This window comes from Aptenodytes patagonicus, chromosome 1, assembly GCF_965638725.1.
Source record: "Aptenodytes patagonicus chromosome 1, bAptPat1.pri.cur, whole genome shotgun sequence".
NCBI lineage: Eukaryota > Metazoa > Chordata > Aves > Sphenisciformes > Spheniscidae > Aptenodytes > Aptenodytes patagonicus.
Window position 1 is genome coordinate 196,359,789 of NC_134949.1, and position 19,585 is coordinate 196,379,373.

The window sequence follows — 19,585 nt, forward strand, 5'->3', positions numbered from 1 at the left end:
TTCCCTCAGGGTGCAAGACATTTTAATGGGGGGGGGATTCTTTTTAAAAACTACCTTGAGTTGTGAAGGAGTCTTGAGAGGGCTGACTACCATCCTGCTAGTCTTTTTGCTTTAACAGCTTGATGCAGACGATGGCTGCTGCACGCCAACAGGTAAAGTATGGCCAGTATCTCCTGGTTAGTGTTGGTGGGCTGAGTTGGGCAGAGCAAAGACCAGACACGGTTGTGCCTTTTCTCTCACCATTTATACAGAGTGAGGTCCATTCACCCACCAAATCACTTCTAGGGAGCAGTCTAGTTGTTATACTGTAGAACAAATCCTAGGAGCAACGTAGCATACAAGCAATGTGAGTGAGGGTGGAAACAGGACCCTGGGGAGAAGCTAGGCTTATGCCATAAATATACCTTGTTTACTTATAAGGTGGTATTACGGTCAGATTTTGTTAACAGTATTTTTCCCCATCATATTGCAAAATTAATAGCATTGTTGCAGTTAATACACTTAACGTAGATAGCCCTTTAATTGTCCTATCTTTTTGTTTTCTTATGCTCTCCTGTTTTCTCAAATTTAAGGGTTTTACTATTCCTAGTTTTGTTTAAGTATCTATAGAAACCATATGTTTCAGACTGTCATTTCTCTTTTGGTGCATGGTCTCTCTCCCTGTACAGGTGATTGAGGATAACGGTGTTCGAAGGGTTGTGGTGGTTCCCCAGGCTCCAGAATTTCATCCTGGTGGTCATGCAGTGATACACAGGCCTCCGCATCCCCCACTGCCTGGCTTCCTTCCTCTTCCAGCCATGATACCCCCTCCACCACGTCATATATACTCACCCGTGACCGGAGCTGGTGACATGGCAACGCAGTACATTCCACAGTATCACACCTCACAAGTATATGGGGATCTGGGTAAGTAGTTTATTGAATATTGCAAGTTCTATCAAAGGAAATAATGCTCTGCTTATTTCCAGCACTTGTTATGCTGATGTATAGGCTTTATCAAGGAAGACTTATAGCTTGAATGGGAGCTATACACAAAAGTTTTACAAGGATACGAGTCTTGTTTTTACTGAAGCTTATTATTCCAGAAGAAGTTCTTTTCATTAATTTGACTTGTCTGTTCAGTGATCCATTAAACATACAGATTATTTCTTACGTGTATCAGTTATCGATTTGCCCAGGGAAGCAATGCAGGAAGTGTTTGTAGTGATTCAGTTGATGCCTTCCCCTGAGATTAAACATTTAAACCTGAGCACTGTTCTGAGATCTCGTGTCTTGCAGGTATCCTGTTTGAAGCATGAAACAGGAGTTCTTAGTATTGATTATGAAAAAAAGATTGCTATTTTTCATAAAACTGTATGCATTTAGTCCAATGTCCGTGTTGAAGTCCAACTTGAGTAATCAGGTGCCACCAACCTAAATGTAATACTGTAGTTGAAGTTGTCTTTGGTAGTGCTATTGACATCTGCCCTTAATACTGGTTAGTGGCAAAGTGTATGTGTCTGCTAACTCAGGGGTTGGGTTCTTAGAATAATTTTTACATTTCTGGTAGACTTGCTTTTCTTTAGGTAAACTTCTGCTATAAAGCAGGTGCCGACCTTGAAAGACTTTCAGAGAGCAGTGCCAGGTTGCATGGCAACCTAGCATGTTGTTAATGTCCAATTAGTGTATATTAGTTTACCTGCTGGACACTTCAGTTTTCCAGTAGGAGTAGAGATGTAATTTTACACACAAGCATGCACTTAGCACACATGGCATTTTTAATAGATTTTTAATTACATTCTGTTCTTAGTGATTATATTTAATTTTTTTCTTCTTTACTTTCATGTAGATACTCTGCCTGCTCATGGAAGATCCAACTTTAGAGATGAAAGGTCTAGTAAAACATATGAAAGGTTACAAAAAAAATTAAAAGATCGACATGGAACTCAGAAGGATAAGTTAAACAGTCCTCCATCGTCTCCTCAGAAATGTCCTTCTCCTACAAGTGAACATAATGGACTTACAAAAGGACAGGATGCAGCTGGTATAAGCACAGGTTCTACCAAAAGCAAGTCTTTGGGTAAAGGAAAAAGCAATTCTCAGACAGACACAGAAGTAGAAGGTAAGTGTTAACAAAATTTATATATATATAATGTAAGTCCAGTGTCTGGCTGAGCATAGCATTTGTAGATAGAACACCACACTTTGATAATCTTGAAGTTGAGTAGTAGCCCATAACTGCCCTGACTTACATAGAATAGAGTTAAGGGCAATCAACCTGCTCCTCATATTGGAATGATGGGCCTAAGAGAACAAAACTACTGACATGGAAGTCTCCATGTAGATTTGAGCAAATCTTATTAGTCATACTTCATAACACTGTTTAAAGAAATCTGTGCTTTGTCCAGAATTATTGGTGCTTACATTTTGACAAATCACTGAATATTGATGGCCTGCTTGATATTGCAGAAAACATGGAAAGAACCAGGTGTCTGATACAGGAAACCTACATTCAACTTGTTAAAGAGGAATATTTTGTGAAAGAGATACTCTTGCTATATGAAATTCACATAATGACTGTCCCTACCAACTCATTATTGAAAGGGCTTTGTAGAAAAAGACTAGTCTTCACACTAGTCCATGTGAGTTCATGTTTTCTAAGACACTGCCATGTGTTTATTATTAATACCTTTATTTCACCAGAAAGCTTGTGATCTCATAAATGGACTGAATTCACTCAGTCTTGGTCATACAGTTGACAAATCTGATGATGTGTCACTATGCAACTTTCAGGTCACTGGCATAGCACTTCAGATTCAGAACACAACGTCAAAGACTTGTCATCAGCCAAGTACAATTTTCTCAGAATAGGGAGTTGTAACTAGTGATGCTAAGGGAAACAAACCATGATTTTCTCAACTCATTGAAGTTTGCTTTGAGATGATTTTGTGCCAGTGTATATTAGATTGCTGTAGACCAAAAGGAGTGCGAAGAAAGTATGTCTAACTAAGACCAGGAAATCTCAACCTAAAAGAGCTGTTTAAAAACATGTGTAGATGATACCCTGTGAAAGCTTAGTACCAAGGGACACCTTTGAGATACAACCTGAATTCAGAAGTTGGGAACTGTTGCTCCAAACTTGAATGAATATGTGTCACTGTAGTTTCAGAATGGTATTTGTCTTGGCTTCAGTTTAGTTTCTGTTAGTTGGTATTTATCTGTGAGCTAACTTTACCAAGGCACAGGTGATAAAATGCACTGTTGCTTACATATGTTATGAAAATGATGTTAATGGTTCCTTAGAAGTATTTTATATGAAAAACGGAAAAGTCCACTTTTCAAAATTATTTATTTCAGGAGGCATTTTGGAGAATTATATGCTGTGACTTAGACTTGTGATAACATTTCCGACTTCTGTTTATTATAAACTTAGAAATATAAAGTTGTAAACAGATTTGACATGTTTTTTAAAGAATTTTATTAGGCTTTGCTTTTCTTTTTCTTTTTAGTTTAAGGCAGGTTAAGTAAATTAAAAATGCCTGGCCACATCTTCAAAACTGAGTAGCCTGTTCACTTACACTATTGAGATAATAAAATTTTAATATTGTATGAGGGAAGGCACATAAAACACTTTCTATAAACTTACCTAGTCCTCTATAAAGCTCAGCTATACCTTAAGCTGAAACAAAACACCTTAGATTCTTTCCCTGAGATATAACTGAAGGCTAAGCTAAGGTTTGCCCTTGCAGTTGAGGGAGGCCAATGGTGTTACCAGTAGTCCTCCACATGATGTGCAATAACATATTTAAAGTACTGTAACTTGACTGCATCTACATACAAAGAGAAATCTATAGGAGATATCTCAGCCACGAGCTCAAGTTCTCCAGAGCAGTAGTTTGTTTAAAGTTTTACATTAATAAAAGATAACTTGGCTTTCTGTATTCCATTAAATCATAGAACAGATTTAGAAATAGTTTATATCAAGAACTTCTTTGGGACCTTTTTTAGTTTTATGTTGCTCTAGATGAATGCAAGTTGGCAAGGTGTTCTATTTTATACATACTTTAGTCTATGCGCAGTTGTTGAATTTGAAGAGCTATTTCACTGTAAAGTCACTGAACAATATTCATGGGTACTTTTTGTTTGCTTTGATTCTCTTTTTTAAGAAAAGGATGAAGAAACAAAAGCACTTGAAGCACTTCTTTCTAATATAGCCAAGCCAGTGGTAAGTAAATAAAGCTTTCCATAAAATCAGAATGTATCTGTTGCTAGTTTATACAGTTACGCCTCCTTTTCTCTCTCCAAGTTTAAAGGATCTTTAACTTCCTGCACTAAAGAAAACTCACTTAACTTCCAGTCACTGAAATGTAAATGACCAAAGTAATTTTTAGTATATTAACATTTATGAAGCTAAAATTGTCTTGATACTTCATATGTGGAATTCTTCTTCTTGGCCACTCTGTGAAATCTCAATACTAAGAGAGTTATAAAAAAATATATATAGAAGGAGCTTGTAACGTTGCCAGTAACGTAATGATGATGCTTAACTTAAGATGATGCTTAACATCATCTCTTACTGTAAAATATGTTCTCTATTTCCTGTAATGTTGTTTAGTTTTAACTCTTCAGGAAACAATTTTACACACCGGGTATCTCTAGGCATGAGAGATACCTGGTGAGGTCTTGGAAACCTCACCAAAAATGAGGGTTTGGAAAATCTTATTTGAAAAGTAAAGAAAAACTGTGGCAGATTTCTCTTTAAGGATCTCTGGCACCTCCAGGGAAGAGAGACATAAAATTCACCAAAGGAGGTGACTGTCAGCAGTGGGTTTCTGACTTACCTGCTTGAAAATCTACCAATTTCTTTTCAGTTTGTAAAACTGTAATTCATAACCTCTGTGTAGAGACTCTTTAAAGCACTGTTGCCAAATTTAGCAGTTTCTTGCATTTTAGAACAGGCCTGTGTTCTTTTTGTTCATCATCTGGACCTTCCCTGGTCCTGACCTTTCTGTGAGGATTTACACAGCTTTTCAAAAATCTGCACCTCAATCCTCAGTCCACCAGCTTGCTTGAGTAAAAACAGTCTGTGTTCCCTCTTGTAAACTACAAAAAGTCCATACAGCTGAAACTCCAGGGGGAGCTTGCCATGGGTTTGTCCAGTCAGCTACTTCCGCCATAATCAGGCGCCCTGCTTTTCATCCTTTGTCAGTCCTCAGTTTACCGCCACCACACGTGTGTGCGCGCATGCGCACACACACACACACTCTCTCTCTTTCTCTCCCCGCCCCCCCCCCCCCAACTAATAAAGAAGAGAAAACTTTTATGGAAGGAAGGACATACAGAGAAAAGAAGATGAAGAAGGAAAAAGGGTCAGATGGAATGATCATCGGACTTTCAACATTGCCATTCATCAGCTACATACCTTCTCCCCTTCACCTCCCAGACAACCTGGTCCTGGTTTTAGTGCCCCAGTCTTGATTCTTCTTTTATATGTTGCTTTACAGCCTGGTGAGGAGAGACTGAGTGAGCTGGGACTATTTAGCCTGGAGAAGAGAAGACTCAGGGGGGATCTTATCAATGTATGTAGATATCTGCAGGGCAAGTGCAAAGAGGATGGAGCCAGGCTCTTTTCAGTGTGCCCAGTGTCAGGCCCAGAGGCAGTGGGCACAAGCTGAAACACAGGAGGTTCCCTGTGTTTCATCAGGAAATGCTTTTTTACTGCGAGGATTACTGAGCACTGGCACAGGTTGCCCAGAGAGTTTGTGGAGACTCCCTCTTTGGAGATACTGAAAAGCTGTCTGGACATGGTTCTGGGCAGCTGGCTTTAGGTGACCCTGCTGGAGCAAGGGGGTTGGACAAGATGACCTCCAGGGGTCCCTTCGAACCTCAACCATCCTGTGATTCTGTGGTGTTCCAAGGGCTGAGCAGGGATTGTAATTACAGAGGAAGTCCTGAATGCTTGGCATCCTGCTGTGTCCAAGCGTCAGAATGGGTTAACATGTCTTCAGTGCCTCGCTGTCTTTGGCGGCTAAGCAGCATGGAGGTGAAAGCTGTCTGAATCAAATCTTATAACAAAGGGTTGAGAGAGCTGAGATGAAGAAATGGAGAGGAGTTAGCTGATCCTAGCTGTTGCCATGGTGTAGATAGTAGCTGGGACAATCAAGTTTAGTAGCTCTTTATAGGATGACCTTGGTGATTTGAGCTAGTGGAGGGGCAATAAAAAGAATTTTTGGAGAAGAAACTGGGACTGAAAAGAAAGCTTAGGGAGATTAAGGTGTGGGGCAGAAAGGAAGTGAGAGAAGAAGAGACAGCTCTGACAAGGAGCACAGGTCCAAAGGACAATCAAGACTTGAGGGATCCTAAAATAGATGAGGAGTCTAAGGTGAGAAAATGAGGCCAGGAACAAACAGAATAGTAGGTGTGAACTATTGGAAGAACAAGATGGAGAGAGCAGGTAACTTTTCTGCTTGTTATTTTTACAAGCAGACTGGTAATGAAAGGGTGATGCGAGTCTGAATGTCTTGTTAGTAAGACTGAGAGTGGTGGGGATAGTGGGCAGTAGTAGCAAGAGACTGAAACTGCCTGAGAAAGATGAAGATTGGTGAGACAAGGATACCAGAACTTTATTGAGAGACTAAAGGGCTGAAGTCTGGGGTGGAGTAAACAAGGAGTACAGACTGGAATGAAGAACCGTTGATTAGGACCAGACTTCGAGAAGCTGGAGAAAAAGGGTCAGAAGGGGATATGGCTGTAAGAAATGAATGTAAGTCTACATCTGATAGCACTGATTTTTATCCAGGACCTGGAATGTAATTCAGCTTTCCCACATCTCATCTTTCTTCTGACAGCAAGTACCTGTGAAGTCCTACCAGCAGAGGTTTTGTTTTGCTGCCTGTTGTTTCACTGCCCAGCTATGCATCTCGTCTCCACAGATGTTAGCAAACACCTATTGCTATCACTCTGTTAGATCAAGCAGTAGAGACTTGTGCAGTGGATCTAAAGGCTCCAGGCTTACTGTAGGATGATGCTAGAAAGAATTTAAGGGAGTCATTTGCTATTAATATATATATGTAAAAAAATAGAAATAATATACATATACACACACATTCTAGGAAAATACACATCAAAATACTGTTAGAAGAATTATATTCTGTTCTCAAAATGAAGCAGGGAAGATTTCGTACTAATGCTGGTCCATTGTGTTCAAAATTACAATTGCCTCTTGTTTTTGTTGGGTTTTTTTCCCAGCAACATGCTGTTCTTTCTGTGTGCTCCCTGCCATTCACTGCACAAAACGTATCTGCTTTGGGAATGGATCAGGGCTGTGCAGCTAAAGGGACCAGTGTCTTTGACCCCTTTTGACTCTGAATCATGAGAGTCTGTCCCAACAAGGGAGCGTGTGCCTAGTTTAGCCACATACTGCATCAGAATGGATGCAGAAACAAATTTTGCTGCAAGGTTAGCTTACTGCAAGATAGTGCTGTCACTGGGGCATGCTGGACCACAGCATTCTCGGCGGCCCTCAAATAATGAGTGCCTGCTATGCTCTTCTTAACTTCGTGAGAATGTGGGTGATCCTTTCTATCCTGACTAGAAGTAGGGGGACCAGTTCTCTCGAAGAAGTATGCACAGTCCTCTGCCAGTGGTCAGGGCATACAGGATGCCATCCAAGTCTGGGGTGTCATCAGTGGCTGCATTGCCAAAGGGAATGACAACTCTGAGCTTCCTGGGGTGTTTAGAGTGAGACTGTGAGAAGTATGATCAACAGGTGGTGTCTTCTGCTACATTGCTAATGACACATGAAAAAGCAACGGAGTGCCAGTACTGTCTTGTTTTCTTTCACTTCCTTCCACCCTCAACACTCAACTGTCCATGCCTTTTAGGCAAGCATGCTACTTCCCCTCCCCACCATGTCCTTACTTGAATGTCACTGCATGTAGCTGTGTGCCTACAAGTGATCTCCTTGCAGACCTCAGAAGACATCACAGGCTTAGGCAGTAGTAGTCTGCTACAGACTAGACAGTGTACACAAGGCAAAAAGCCAAACTTCGAGCACTCGGTGAGGCTTATGCTTTGCGAAGGCAAGGGACTGTCAGGGCTGTGGGTGGGTGGAAGACTAGCTGATGTTGCAGCTTGGGGGAGTGTGACATGATAAGAGAAAGGGAGGCTGTGTTACCTACTTAGGCCTTGCAAGATCAGAAGAAACCCTCCCACAGTTTCTCCAAGGAAACATTTTCCTCAGTCTCCCACAAGTGAACCAGGAGATTGTGTTTTTTCACACCTTCTGTTTGTAGTTCTCATCAGAAATATTCCTGCAGGTTTTTGACTAATGTTTTGCTTGAAACATTCACTGTGGGGATTGTGCCATGATGCTGCTCTTGATGGATCATCAACACCCTGTTCCCTGGTTGAACTTCAGTGCTGGCACAGGCAATACTGGATACTGGCTGTGGTGGTGGTCAGATGATCAGATGATCATACAGGTGCTGTCCAGTACAGTGTCCATTGCACCATATCCTGCTCCAGAAAGCCTTGAGTAGAGCTGAAGGCTGTGACCTGTCGTGGGTTGTCCCATGTCTTAATGTCCAGGTCCAGGGCATGCACATGTAAATCAGGTGGTGGGCTCCATGGTGTGCTTTCACTCATACATCATGTGCAGTATGGGGCACATCAGCTTTGCTGCCTCCAGACTCCCATTAGGTGTTTTTATGAACATGTTCTCGTTTTCTTAAACTTTTCCCTGTATGGATCCTCCATCCTTTTGTACATGGCAGTGTTAAGTCAAGTTGGTAACGTGGTACTGCCACCAGATGACCCTTCTACTTAGGGAGGTCTTGAACTTTCTATACCTAGGTGTAAGCTGGAGTGGTTCTGCAGATTGTACCATGCTGAGTCCTCAGCGTTTGAGCAGAGTCTTCACCAGCTGTCATGTCCATTAACCAAATAGCAAAGCAAGCAGAAGAGAAGACAAAGGGACCTGAAAAGGCAAAAGCAAAATGAAGAATGGAGCAGAAGGCTGAGTATTTAATAAGGAGAGGCAATAGGAACTCAGAATTTGAGTTGGTTATATAGCATGTAAATCCCTTGGGAGAGCATCATGTTTTGTGGTTCATGCATGTTCTGTGTATGCTGGTGGGCTTTTGGAACGTGATGCATCTCACTCACCAGTCAAGTACCTTGTGTCACTGTCTGAATGCAATCCAGTTTGCACATGCTAAAACTGCTTTTTTGTTTGACCCAAATGGCATGTGTAGTACAGTTAAGGAGGAGATTCACTTTTGCGAGCTGGACTGCTAATGAAGACATGCCCATCTTTTAGTTTCCTCAGTGCTAGGGCCTGATTCAAGTATTGTACTCTGCTTTGCAGAAGTACACAGTGCTCAGAGCTGCAACCAAAATCAATTGCAGCTGCTTGAATAAGTCTACAAAAGTAATAAGTAATGCCAAGTTTTCTGAAAAAGCCACTCCTGAGTGTCTCGGAGCGCCTAAGAATAGTGGATTCTTCTGATCTTAATCTTTGTTCTTCAAAAATACTTTTTTTCCTCCTTATATTGCAGAGATTTTTTGAAAATATGCTAGTGTTTTGTGCTTGAGAACTGACGGGAATTTCTGAAACTTTAGTAATTCTTTTCCATAATAGAGCTCTGGGTAGTGTTCAAAAAGTCAAGTATTGGGATATTATTGAACATCAAGGATAAAGGACAATATTGAATAATTGCTTCTTAGTGAAGCAATTAGTAATTACTGTCATGTGCTTGCATCATGTGAAGCTGGAGTTTTGTGTTAAAATAGTATACGCTGATGTAATCTAAGACTGCCATAGTGCATATACACAATAATGAAAAGTTTTTTACAGGAAATCTTCATTTTAGCAATTCTTAATCTTTTAATACTTTGCTTTGGTCCCTTATTAATAGTTTGGTGAGGAAGAATATAGCTGGACCTAGACTTGTCTTTAAGAATCACTCTCTTGGCTGGAAGTTGAATCTGAAAAGCAGTACCAAATGTTTTATAAATGAGTTGAAAAGGACTTAAATGACATTCTCTGATTCTCTCTTGTCAGTGCTTGCAGCTGTGATTTTTTTTGTTTTTAGCAACTGAGAGTGGTTGAAAATACTCATCCACCTGTATGTGAATTTACTGAAAAGCTCCAGAACTTACAAAATAGGTAACACTATATAAAGTGTAGGTGCAGAAGAAAAACCTTGATGTTACTCAGTCCCACTCCTACTGCCTCTCTTCTTTTTGTCTGATTATTGACCCCCCCACAGTCCCCCACCCCCATCCTCTGGGGTTGCAGAAATGAAGAAAGTAGCAGCTTCAGGGGGATTCAGGTGTATGAGGGACAGGGTTGGAAATTATTTCCAGTATTTATACCTGCCAAAGAGTTAAGTGTTGTACCTCTTGTTCTGTTCCTTCTGCCCATGAGCGCCTTCTTGTAGGCCCTCAGGTACCTGCCTCTTAACACTTGTTCCATAAGTAGTTCACTCTCCAGTGTTCCTCAGCAGGTCTTACTAGTTTAGGCTTGGCTTCTTGCAACTTCTTGGTTTAATGTGAGTGTACCTCACTGACGGGGAACCAGTGGTTTAACCTGACCACGTGGTTTATTGCTTAGTGCTCAGTTTCACTGGGCACCATCTACTGGACCCAGTAACTTTGTAGGTTGTAAATTTTCTAGTCCAGCAACAGGGTTAAATAAGATGGATACGGATTTCTGCCTCATTGCAAATGCAGGATGGAAATCACTGTTAAATGCTTCTTTCTTCCCTCCATTATGTTTTACAGTTTCAACTTCTACATCCACCAATAACAGAGTAGCGCCCAACTTGGAACTTTCCTGATAGTTTGGGGTTGGGTTTTTTTTAATATCTTTCGTCTTTAATCCTGTTAGCTGTTTTTGTTTCATTGAAACTTCTAACTTCTCCTGTAAATTCTGATCAATTGTAGCTTATTTGCTAACATATTTCTTCCTTTTCCCCATATACATATGTGTGCATATGTATGTATAGAAAATTTATATAGTTTTTATACATTACAGCTTTTTATGCACCATAAGGATGTCCTTAATTCCAGCTTCTGTGAATACTTTTCACTTTGCATTTCTGATCATGTTCAATTCCACTGACCGTTGCTTTTAAGCTTTGGCAAATTGGCCACAGCAAAGCTTCAGCTCTTCATAATATTCTTTAGTCACATACTCTGTTTACACAAAGTAAAACAACCAGAACAACCTACATAGTCACTGTTTTTTAGCTTGGTACATGATACTGCGTCATTGTGTTGCAGTTACTGTGTTAACAGTTGTCATCTATTATTTTAGAAGTCTTATGGAATGTTTACATGAGTTGGCCAACAAACGTTGCACTGTGGGAGTAACTTGGGATAACAATTTTTCATCCAGTCAGAGACTTAAAGAACATTTCACCCTGTTCTCTGTTGGCACTTGTTGGTACATAATGATTTGCACTAATACTCTGGATTAAATTTTACTGGTCAAAGTCCTGTGAGTTTTCTGTTACTCTGTAGTCTGTAACGTTGTCTTGAATCTCCCTCCCACTGTTCCTGCTCTCTCTGTACTGAACAGTTGAAACCTCTAATCTTTTAATGTTCCAGTAAGATGCCACCTTTCACTCATACCAACCGCATTACTTCTTTGGTGTAAAAGAAGATAGACAGACTAAGATCTAATGTCCAGCTCCATGGTGGTGAGTACTAGTAGGCATAGCTGGTAGTAAGAGAGACTGCCTGGGCATTAGGAAAAAAATTTGAACTGTTAAGGGAGCTAAACATAGGAATAGATCATCTTACAGTGGACCTACTAGTCCTGGAGCATAGTAGGTCCTCCAGGAACCTACACTTCTTTCCTTCAGTATCCCCTGCTGCCTTCTGCAACCCGGGAGGGAAGGATTAAGGTTGTCTGAGAGGGACCTTTTACCACCCCAGGTGCTTCCCACAACTCCAAAGACTTCCAGAAATGCTAGAATTGTACTGAGGTGGTTGTAGTTAGTGTTAGTGTAGTTTGTGACCACATCAAGATTATAGTGGAATTTCTCTTACCAAACTTTGAATTGTGTTTCCAAGAACTTCAGTGGGTAATCTTACTAGTATTTGATCCCTTTCGGGATGTGATGTATAGTCCTGTTAGTGTATAAGGGCTTGGTGACATTATTTCCAAGACATTGAGGCTCATCTTGTTTGATTTTTTTCCTCCTTTCTGTTTGTCTGTTAGCAGTAAGTCATCTCCTCTCTGCTTCATTCTTGAAGTTGGCCCATTCAGGTTTTTCGTTCAGTAGATTATAACAATTTAAGAGCACCAGTTGTGAAGATAGCATTTTGATTCTGATACTCTGGTAATAGATTTCCAAAAGCAATTATTCCCAAAATAGACATATATTACAGTCATATTGTAAAACTAGTCATTTCATATAATTAAATGTGTTTTCAATTCCCTTAAATGAGAGACTTAAACGAGAAATGACTGGAAATACTAGGCGGGTGCAACATATAAACTACAATAGTAGACGTACAATATTAATAAACACCCACAAATTTCTAGACTTCCTTCTATAACAAATCCTAAAAATTTGTAATCACACGCACGTACCCGTGCACTTACCTACAGAAATATGAGCATCCCCAGCCCCTTGCAGCACGTGTGGGTTTCAAGCAGCACCCACTCTTCTGGGAGTGTGGGTGCCCCTAACTGCACATCTCATTTGGGAGACATGGGTGCTTTAGCTTTGCATGTAACTGTGTTATTCCTTAAAATCTGTTGTTCCCTACAATCTGCTAATCCACAGGCAACTGAGAAAGCTCTCCACCAGGTCACATGTGCCCACCCGATCTGTGGGTCCCTGTCTGCTGCACCCCAAACTGCTGTCACACCAGCTGGGGTGCAGCTACTCAGGGCATCCGTCAGGCCTGGATGGAGGCGGCAGTGGTGGCAGGGCATTTTCTCACACTGTCAGGCCAGGTTTTGATCATTGCTCTGTTCCACTCCAGCATCTTTTATCGCTGATACGAATGTTTCGTGCTGCTTTTATACTTCTGAAGCCGATTCCTTCTTCGTTTCAGAAGTCTCTTTGTGATTCCCCAGTTACCATGTAATCCACCCGAGGGTCGCCACCATTAGCACAATGAGCATGTTGGGGCCAACACTTCTCAGACAGTTGGAGGTGTTGCATTCACACACCCTGTTCATGCTCATATTTCTATCACACCAACTGTTATCCAGGCCTTTCTGCAAAGGATGGGCTGTGCAGGCAAGCACCACCACAAGAATACTGTTTATAGGATGTTGCCTATATATATATGTGTGTGTGTGCACATGTATATATACGTATATGTATGTGTGTATATATATGTATGTATATGTACATGGACCTTGTGAGCATGTCTTCGTCGCAGGTGCCTGAGCTCAAAGTACATTACACGTTGTAATATTCTGTTCGCTAACAGAGTACTAGATTAGAGCCTCAGGTAGTTGTATGCCTATTAATATCCTGCTCAAAACCAATTTGCTGGGGTAGTTAACCAAATAGGTTCTAATCTAATGGGAGAGTCTACTTGTCACAGTCATAATTAAATGCCCAAAGCAGAGTTTCTTTATGTACCTGCTACAGTAATGCCAGTCATTTTGGAGAAATTCCTGAGCTTCTATATGTTTCATATGAAAACCGAGTCAGCAAGAAGGTATTAAAAAAAAAATCATAGTACTGGTCACGTAAAAAAAAAAGTCTGAAACGCTGCCATTTAATAAAACGACTGATTCACAATATATGCTTGCTATCTCTTGTGCTTCATAAATTATACAGTCATTTTTATGTAGCCCACTAGGTGGCATTTGTTACTTAGAAGTTTGTTTGCACTCAGCCCTGGGCCCTAGGATTGCAGTTTTCTCATGACATTTCTTAGATTTCCAGCTTGATTTCATCTGTAAAAACTAATTAATAGCTATTAGATCAGTATAAATACTCTGATATGATAATGCTGTATGATTTTCTTCTCTTTTATTTGGTCCTATATGGCAAAGCAGCATTTATATACAATACCATTTAAATGGCAGAGGTTTCAAAGTTGTATTTCTACAGGTATCAGACATTCAGGCAAGAACAGCACTGCTTATGTGGTCCCCTCCATCCAGTGATACCAGAGAAGATGCTGACAAGAATAATGTACCAGATGTTTATACTTACGAAGTAATGATTTCAAATACTGGAAAAGATGGAAAGTACAAAACTGTATACATGTAGGTGTTCATTATTTTTATTTAATTGCTGTTGCATTGAATTATGTGGCCTAAAACCTCATTAAAAATCTGCCTGTTGTCCAGAGATTTAAGTAATCGGAAGCTTTGTGCAACTTCTCTTTTGAAACAAGCTACTTTTTTCAGTAGAATTGGTTCTGTTTTATTACTGAAGTCTCTATCATCAGCTAGAATTTAAAGACTTTGTTCTTAGATGTTGGAAGCATGTTTTAATATCACTTAGCTGTGTTTCAACCAGCTGCACTAGAAACTATGGGTTCTCAATTAGTGAGATATACAAATAGTGAGAAATACAAATTGTATTTGTAGTTCTTTACTTCAGCACATGCTTCTGCTCCCAGTAAGGTTATCTCTCCCTTCCCTGAAAATGCTCTTGGTAAGGGACAGTCTTAAGGTACGAAATGAAGTTAGTAGATTCGCACAGAACACAACTCTAGCAGCAGCAAAACAAACAAAACTTTTCAATTGTTTCATTCCTAATACGATGGTTTTCAATCTTTTTTTGCAACTTGGAGAAAAACAACAGAAAATTTACCATTAAAGGTGTAAAGCTCTCTAATAATTATAAATCTTTGTATTTAGCTAGTTTATCTTAGTCACCTTCCATGGATTTCTTAGAAGCAGTACATGAATCGCAAGTTGGTTATCCTTGTCCCAGAAGCTTAGAGGAAAAGAAATGAGCTTTGCTAACATAAGGTGATGTCAGTAAAAGCAGACTAATAGATGTCACTGAGGTGCCTTTTTTGCTTACTGGGCTCTAACAAGTAGGTATATGCAGTCATTTACAGTTTTAGATAATCGTTTTTGCAAGGCTGAACTGAGCTTCTAAAGGCCCCAGTACTTCCATGTTTTTTGTGTAATAAAATACATGCATACACATGCAGCTGATCTTACTGAGTAAAGAGGAAAATAATTATTCTTAAAAAACACCCAAACAAATAGAACAACAAAAAAACCCTAAAACCACCAGGGCAAAACAACAGGAATCAAATGCGAGAAGCCCCTAAAATTCAAAGATAAATGCATTTTCATTTTACTATATTTAGCAACAGAAATAAACTGTTAGCAAATATATTTCTTAGAAGGAGTGTTAGGCAGATGGGTTAGATGATGTGTGTCTTTTTATAAATGTATGGCATTCTGAAACAGTCTTTTAAACCAAATCGTATCTCTTTCCAGTGGAGAAGAAAATAAAGTTACTGTAAATGATCTCAGGCCAGCAACTGATTACCATGCAAAGTGAGTATCTCCTTCTCTATTCATTAAATTCAGTGGAAATATTTTAAAAGTTTCATTGGATCTGTATATTTGCATAAGTCTTCAGAGACTCTTTACCACATCTCACCCTCCTTTGAGTCACAAATCAACATTTTTGGCTTAGCTGACCACTCAGTCCGTTTTGGAAAACAGAAAATTGTTGCGCTCTCATCCAACATCCATGCTCTTTACTTCTTATGTCGTGCCAGAACAGTGACATTTTTCTGTCCTTTGGGCCAGGCACAGATGGTGCTTGCTTTCTCTGTTTCCCAGAGGCAGCAGAGGGAGGTACCTTGCACAGGAACATGCTCATTGCTGGCCACCTGAAGGTCAGGTTATGCTGCTTTCACTTTGCTGCAGCAGACCAGTGATCTGACCCTGTATGCATTACTAAATAAGCCCCTAGCTTAATGTAATTCTACCCTTCTAGCAGAATTTGCTGCTTCGCTATGTCCTACTGAGGAAATAGCATAGGATTGGAAAGATGTAGCTAGGTGTTCTTCTTCCCTCCTTTTTTACATACTGTCTTATTTCTTGGTTTAAAAAAACCAGTATGAATACAGCAGTTTATAAATACGTAACATCGTGAAGGCCACCTTAGAAGTACTGCCTTTTCAAGAAATAATTGCAGGTGGAGAGTACAACTTTAGAAGTGACCGAATGTGCAGCATGTGAGGGATTTGCCTCTTTTGACTGTATGGAGAACCCCAAGACTCCTGTGTACTGACCAGGGAACCAATTTAGAGGCAACTGGTAGAAAGCACAGGGAACAGAAGTGTGTCTGAGTAAGGATCCAAGTCAGAAATGTTGTGCCTCTTTCCACATGAGCTTTAGAACATCGGCAGTAGGGAGGAGGAGGATTTCTGTTGTGTAAGTCTTTTGACTAGCAGTTGCTCAAATGGGAGAGCTACATTCCTGGTCCTCGGTGTGAGGGAGTCTGTACCTCCTAGTACTGTTTTCCAGGGTATTGGAAAACAGTATACCTCCTAGTACTGTTTTCCAGCACAGCTCGTTGCCAAACTGGAAGCAAAAGAGGGTTGGTCTGTTCTTCATTGCACACCTCATTTAATTTGGGCCACTATATGGCCTGCAGCACAGGTTCAGGAGAAGGATGAATGATAAATTGACTCAAAGCTCTTCATATGCAAGTGTTCTCCCTGTGATTTTGTTCCTGTTTTAAGTAGTGTTTATGCACTTTACCCAACAATGTTTAAGTTGAAAATGTAGGGAGCATAAGGGTCAGAGCCTAGGAATTTGTTTGCCTATATAAGTCCTTTTTTATCAGGCTACATTCAGATTCTTTCTTGCTTAATTCTGGTTGTTGTAGAGAATGCATGGGAATAGATGACTTAGCCGTCTAAGCTCTTCCCGAACTGGGAGTTAAACAGAATTCCACCAGTGCAAACAGTGAAGACCAGAAAGACTGAACTATGAAGATAACTGACAAACTACATATTTGCAACTGTATGCAAACACAAACAACTTCATGTGCAACATTAGTCACTGTTCAAATGTCGCCCTCTCCCTGTTCATGAAGTCTACAAAGCCAAATTTCCTGTGACTTGCTGTTCATGCAACAAGAACATATAAGGACTTTTGCATCTTCATAAGCAGGCAACACAGGTCTTATACCAGTGATCAGAGGAAAGGTTTTTTTGGGGTTTTGTTTTTTCCTTTCAAAGGAACAGGTGAATTAGAAGAAAGTAATGTGCAGGTTCACCCAAGGAGGAGACAAGGCATAGCTACACGGGTGAGGAGGGAGAGCGCAGGGGGAGGCCAGATAATAATCCCGTATTCAGTTTTGGAGAAAAGCTGTTAGAAAAACAAACCATTTCTCTTTGAGACAGAAGCAAGAATTCACTCTTCTGAAGTACATGGAGAGTTAATTCATAAACTTCCTAAAGGAAAGGACAGGGTGACCAGACTCAGCAAGGTCTTGAAGGCGTGCAGAAGGTACTCTGAAAATATATCAACAGCTTCATTGTGCTCATCTGACAAAAGCACTTGCAGAAGAAGAATTATTTATAATATCAATTAATACGTCTACAACAGATTATGAGCCTGCAAGATGTTACCATTATTTCCCAATCAGAGTACAGCAAGTAAGACAGATTTCAAATGTAATTGTGGGACTAAAGCTGGCTGACTGGTAATGATGTACATCCAAAGTAAAGGACTCTTTTCTTTTGCATTACTTCTATTGACCAAGATGCTTCCACCCGTTATTTATTTATAATAGTGATATTTTAACAATGAGGTAGCAAGGCAGTAACTTAATTCTCAATACTCAGTTTTCTTTGGAAACTGTATATACAGATTTTGAACCAAAACGTTATTGGCTCTTTTCCACTTTAGAGTTCAAGTAGAATGCAACTGTGTAAAGGGGAGCCCTTCAGAAGCAGAGAGTTTTACCACAACAAGTTGTGAACCTGATACTCCAAATCTGCCCAGAATAACTAATCGGACCAAAAATTCTCTTACTCTGCAGTGGAAGGTAAGAATTGTTTAAAAACCTTTAAAATAAATACTTTAAACTCTTCAGAATTGTTTTGGATTTGACAATAAAATGCCAGTTCATTGAAATAGAAGATTTTTGTCAAACATACTAATTTCAGTCACAGTTCTGTGACTGGAAATACATGTACTGGGTTAAATGTGAACTTCAGTAAAAAGAGAAGGATTCCCAGAAAAGCAAGGAGTCTTTGTAGATAAAGTTACTGAGTTTGAATGAGAGACAGTGGTTCGAGTTCCAGTCCTCTACTGTACTGTGGAACCAATTCCTTTCTCCATTATTGAACAAAGGTTTGTTTGTGCAAAGCAAATGAAGTGGTCTGGAAAGACTGAGATTTGAGCAGATCTGCAGTCTAGCTGCTCAGAAAAATACTGTAGCATTTTACACTGCTGCCAGAATACTTTTTCAAGGTCTAAATTAAAAAACAAAACCATAAACACGATACAAGCATTCATTGGATGGAAACTGAACTAGAACTGTCTTGGCAAGCAGAACAATCCTATAAGGTGAGCATCATTTGCCCTCCACTGGTTTTGTCATGATTTGACCTATACAAGCATTTTTTTCCTTAAGTGGTCTTGTATCCAGTTAGAGCTCTAATTTTGTTCTTTTCGTGTTGCAGGCATCTTGTGATAATGGTTCTAAAATCCACAGTTACCTTTTAGAATGGGATGAAGTAAGCAAGTTATTCTATTTTATTTTTAATTTTGTAGTTTTTTAAAAAGTAGTTGTATGTGACTGTGCACATCAAGTTGTGTGAAAATTACGACTTCTGTTTAGAGGCATGTGACAAATACGTAATTCCTGAAGCAATTATGAAAATATGGCTATTGCCCAATTTTTTTCTTGGGGAGTATAAAATAATAGGATCTTAATTACGTGATTCTGTCACTTCTAATAGCGGCTTTTTCACTTGTAGTCCAATACTTCTTTCAAGAGCTGACACTGAAGGATCATTTTCCTGTAACAGTCTTTCTTTTGTACAAAGAGGGTGGATCTACTGTGCCCCACAAGCATCTTTCAGTCCCTACCTGGACAGCTATCATGAGATGGCAGAGCTGCAGAAGTTTCATGGCTCTTTCCTTCCAACCCTGTTGAGCTGGGAAACAGAAAGGAAGGAAAAAAGCCTCTAATTCAATATACATACAAAGTTTCGTATACTACTACCTCACTATATGGGAGATTCTTGAGTTCCATTTCATTTCAAAAAATGAGTTTACTTCACGTTTGTGTGTTACTTTAATTGATGGATGCATATATAATAGAGCAAATAATGTGATTAACTAACTTACTCTTTTTTAGGGAAAAGGAAATGGAGAGTTTTGCCAGTGTTATTATGGCCAACAGAAGCAGTATAGGATCACTAAACTATCACCAGCAATGGGGTACACCTTTAGGCTAGCAGCCAAAAATGACATGGGAATGAGGTAAATGTTACTGTTATATACATAAATATGGAATGCATATGCATGCACATGTGTGCTTGTTTAGGAAAAACATATGATGGCATTTAAAGAAACAAGTCTTTTGTCCACACGGGATGAAACAGAATATAGAATAGTTCAGTTGGA

General features: G+C 39.8%; 1 protein-coding gene across 5 annotated transcripts in view; it reads left to right on the top strand.

Annotated features, from left to right (window-relative positions):
- FNDC3A (fibronectin type III domain containing 3A) overlaps positions 1-19,585 on the top strand; it is a 124,908-nt gene that overhangs the window by 75,174 nt on the left and 30,149 nt on the right. For all 5 annotated transcript variants that reach the window (XM_076363880.1, XM_076363879.1, XM_076363878.1 and 2 more), the window contains 8 exons: positions 669-906; positions 1,829-2,101; positions 4,146-4,204; positions 14,070-14,227; positions 15,425-15,484; positions 17,858-17,996; positions 18,637-18,690; positions 19,317-19,441. In XM_076363880.1, the coding sequence (XP_076219995.1) occupies positions 669-906; positions 1,829-2,101; positions 4,146-4,204; positions 14,070-14,227; positions 15,425-15,484; positions 17,858-17,996; positions 18,637-18,690; positions 19,317-19,441 (1,106 nt within the window). The remainder of the gene's footprint in view (positions 1-668; positions 907-1,828; positions 2,102-4,145; positions 4,205-14,069; positions 14,228-15,424; positions 15,485-17,857; positions 17,997-18,636; positions 18,691-19,316; positions 19,442-19,585) is intronic.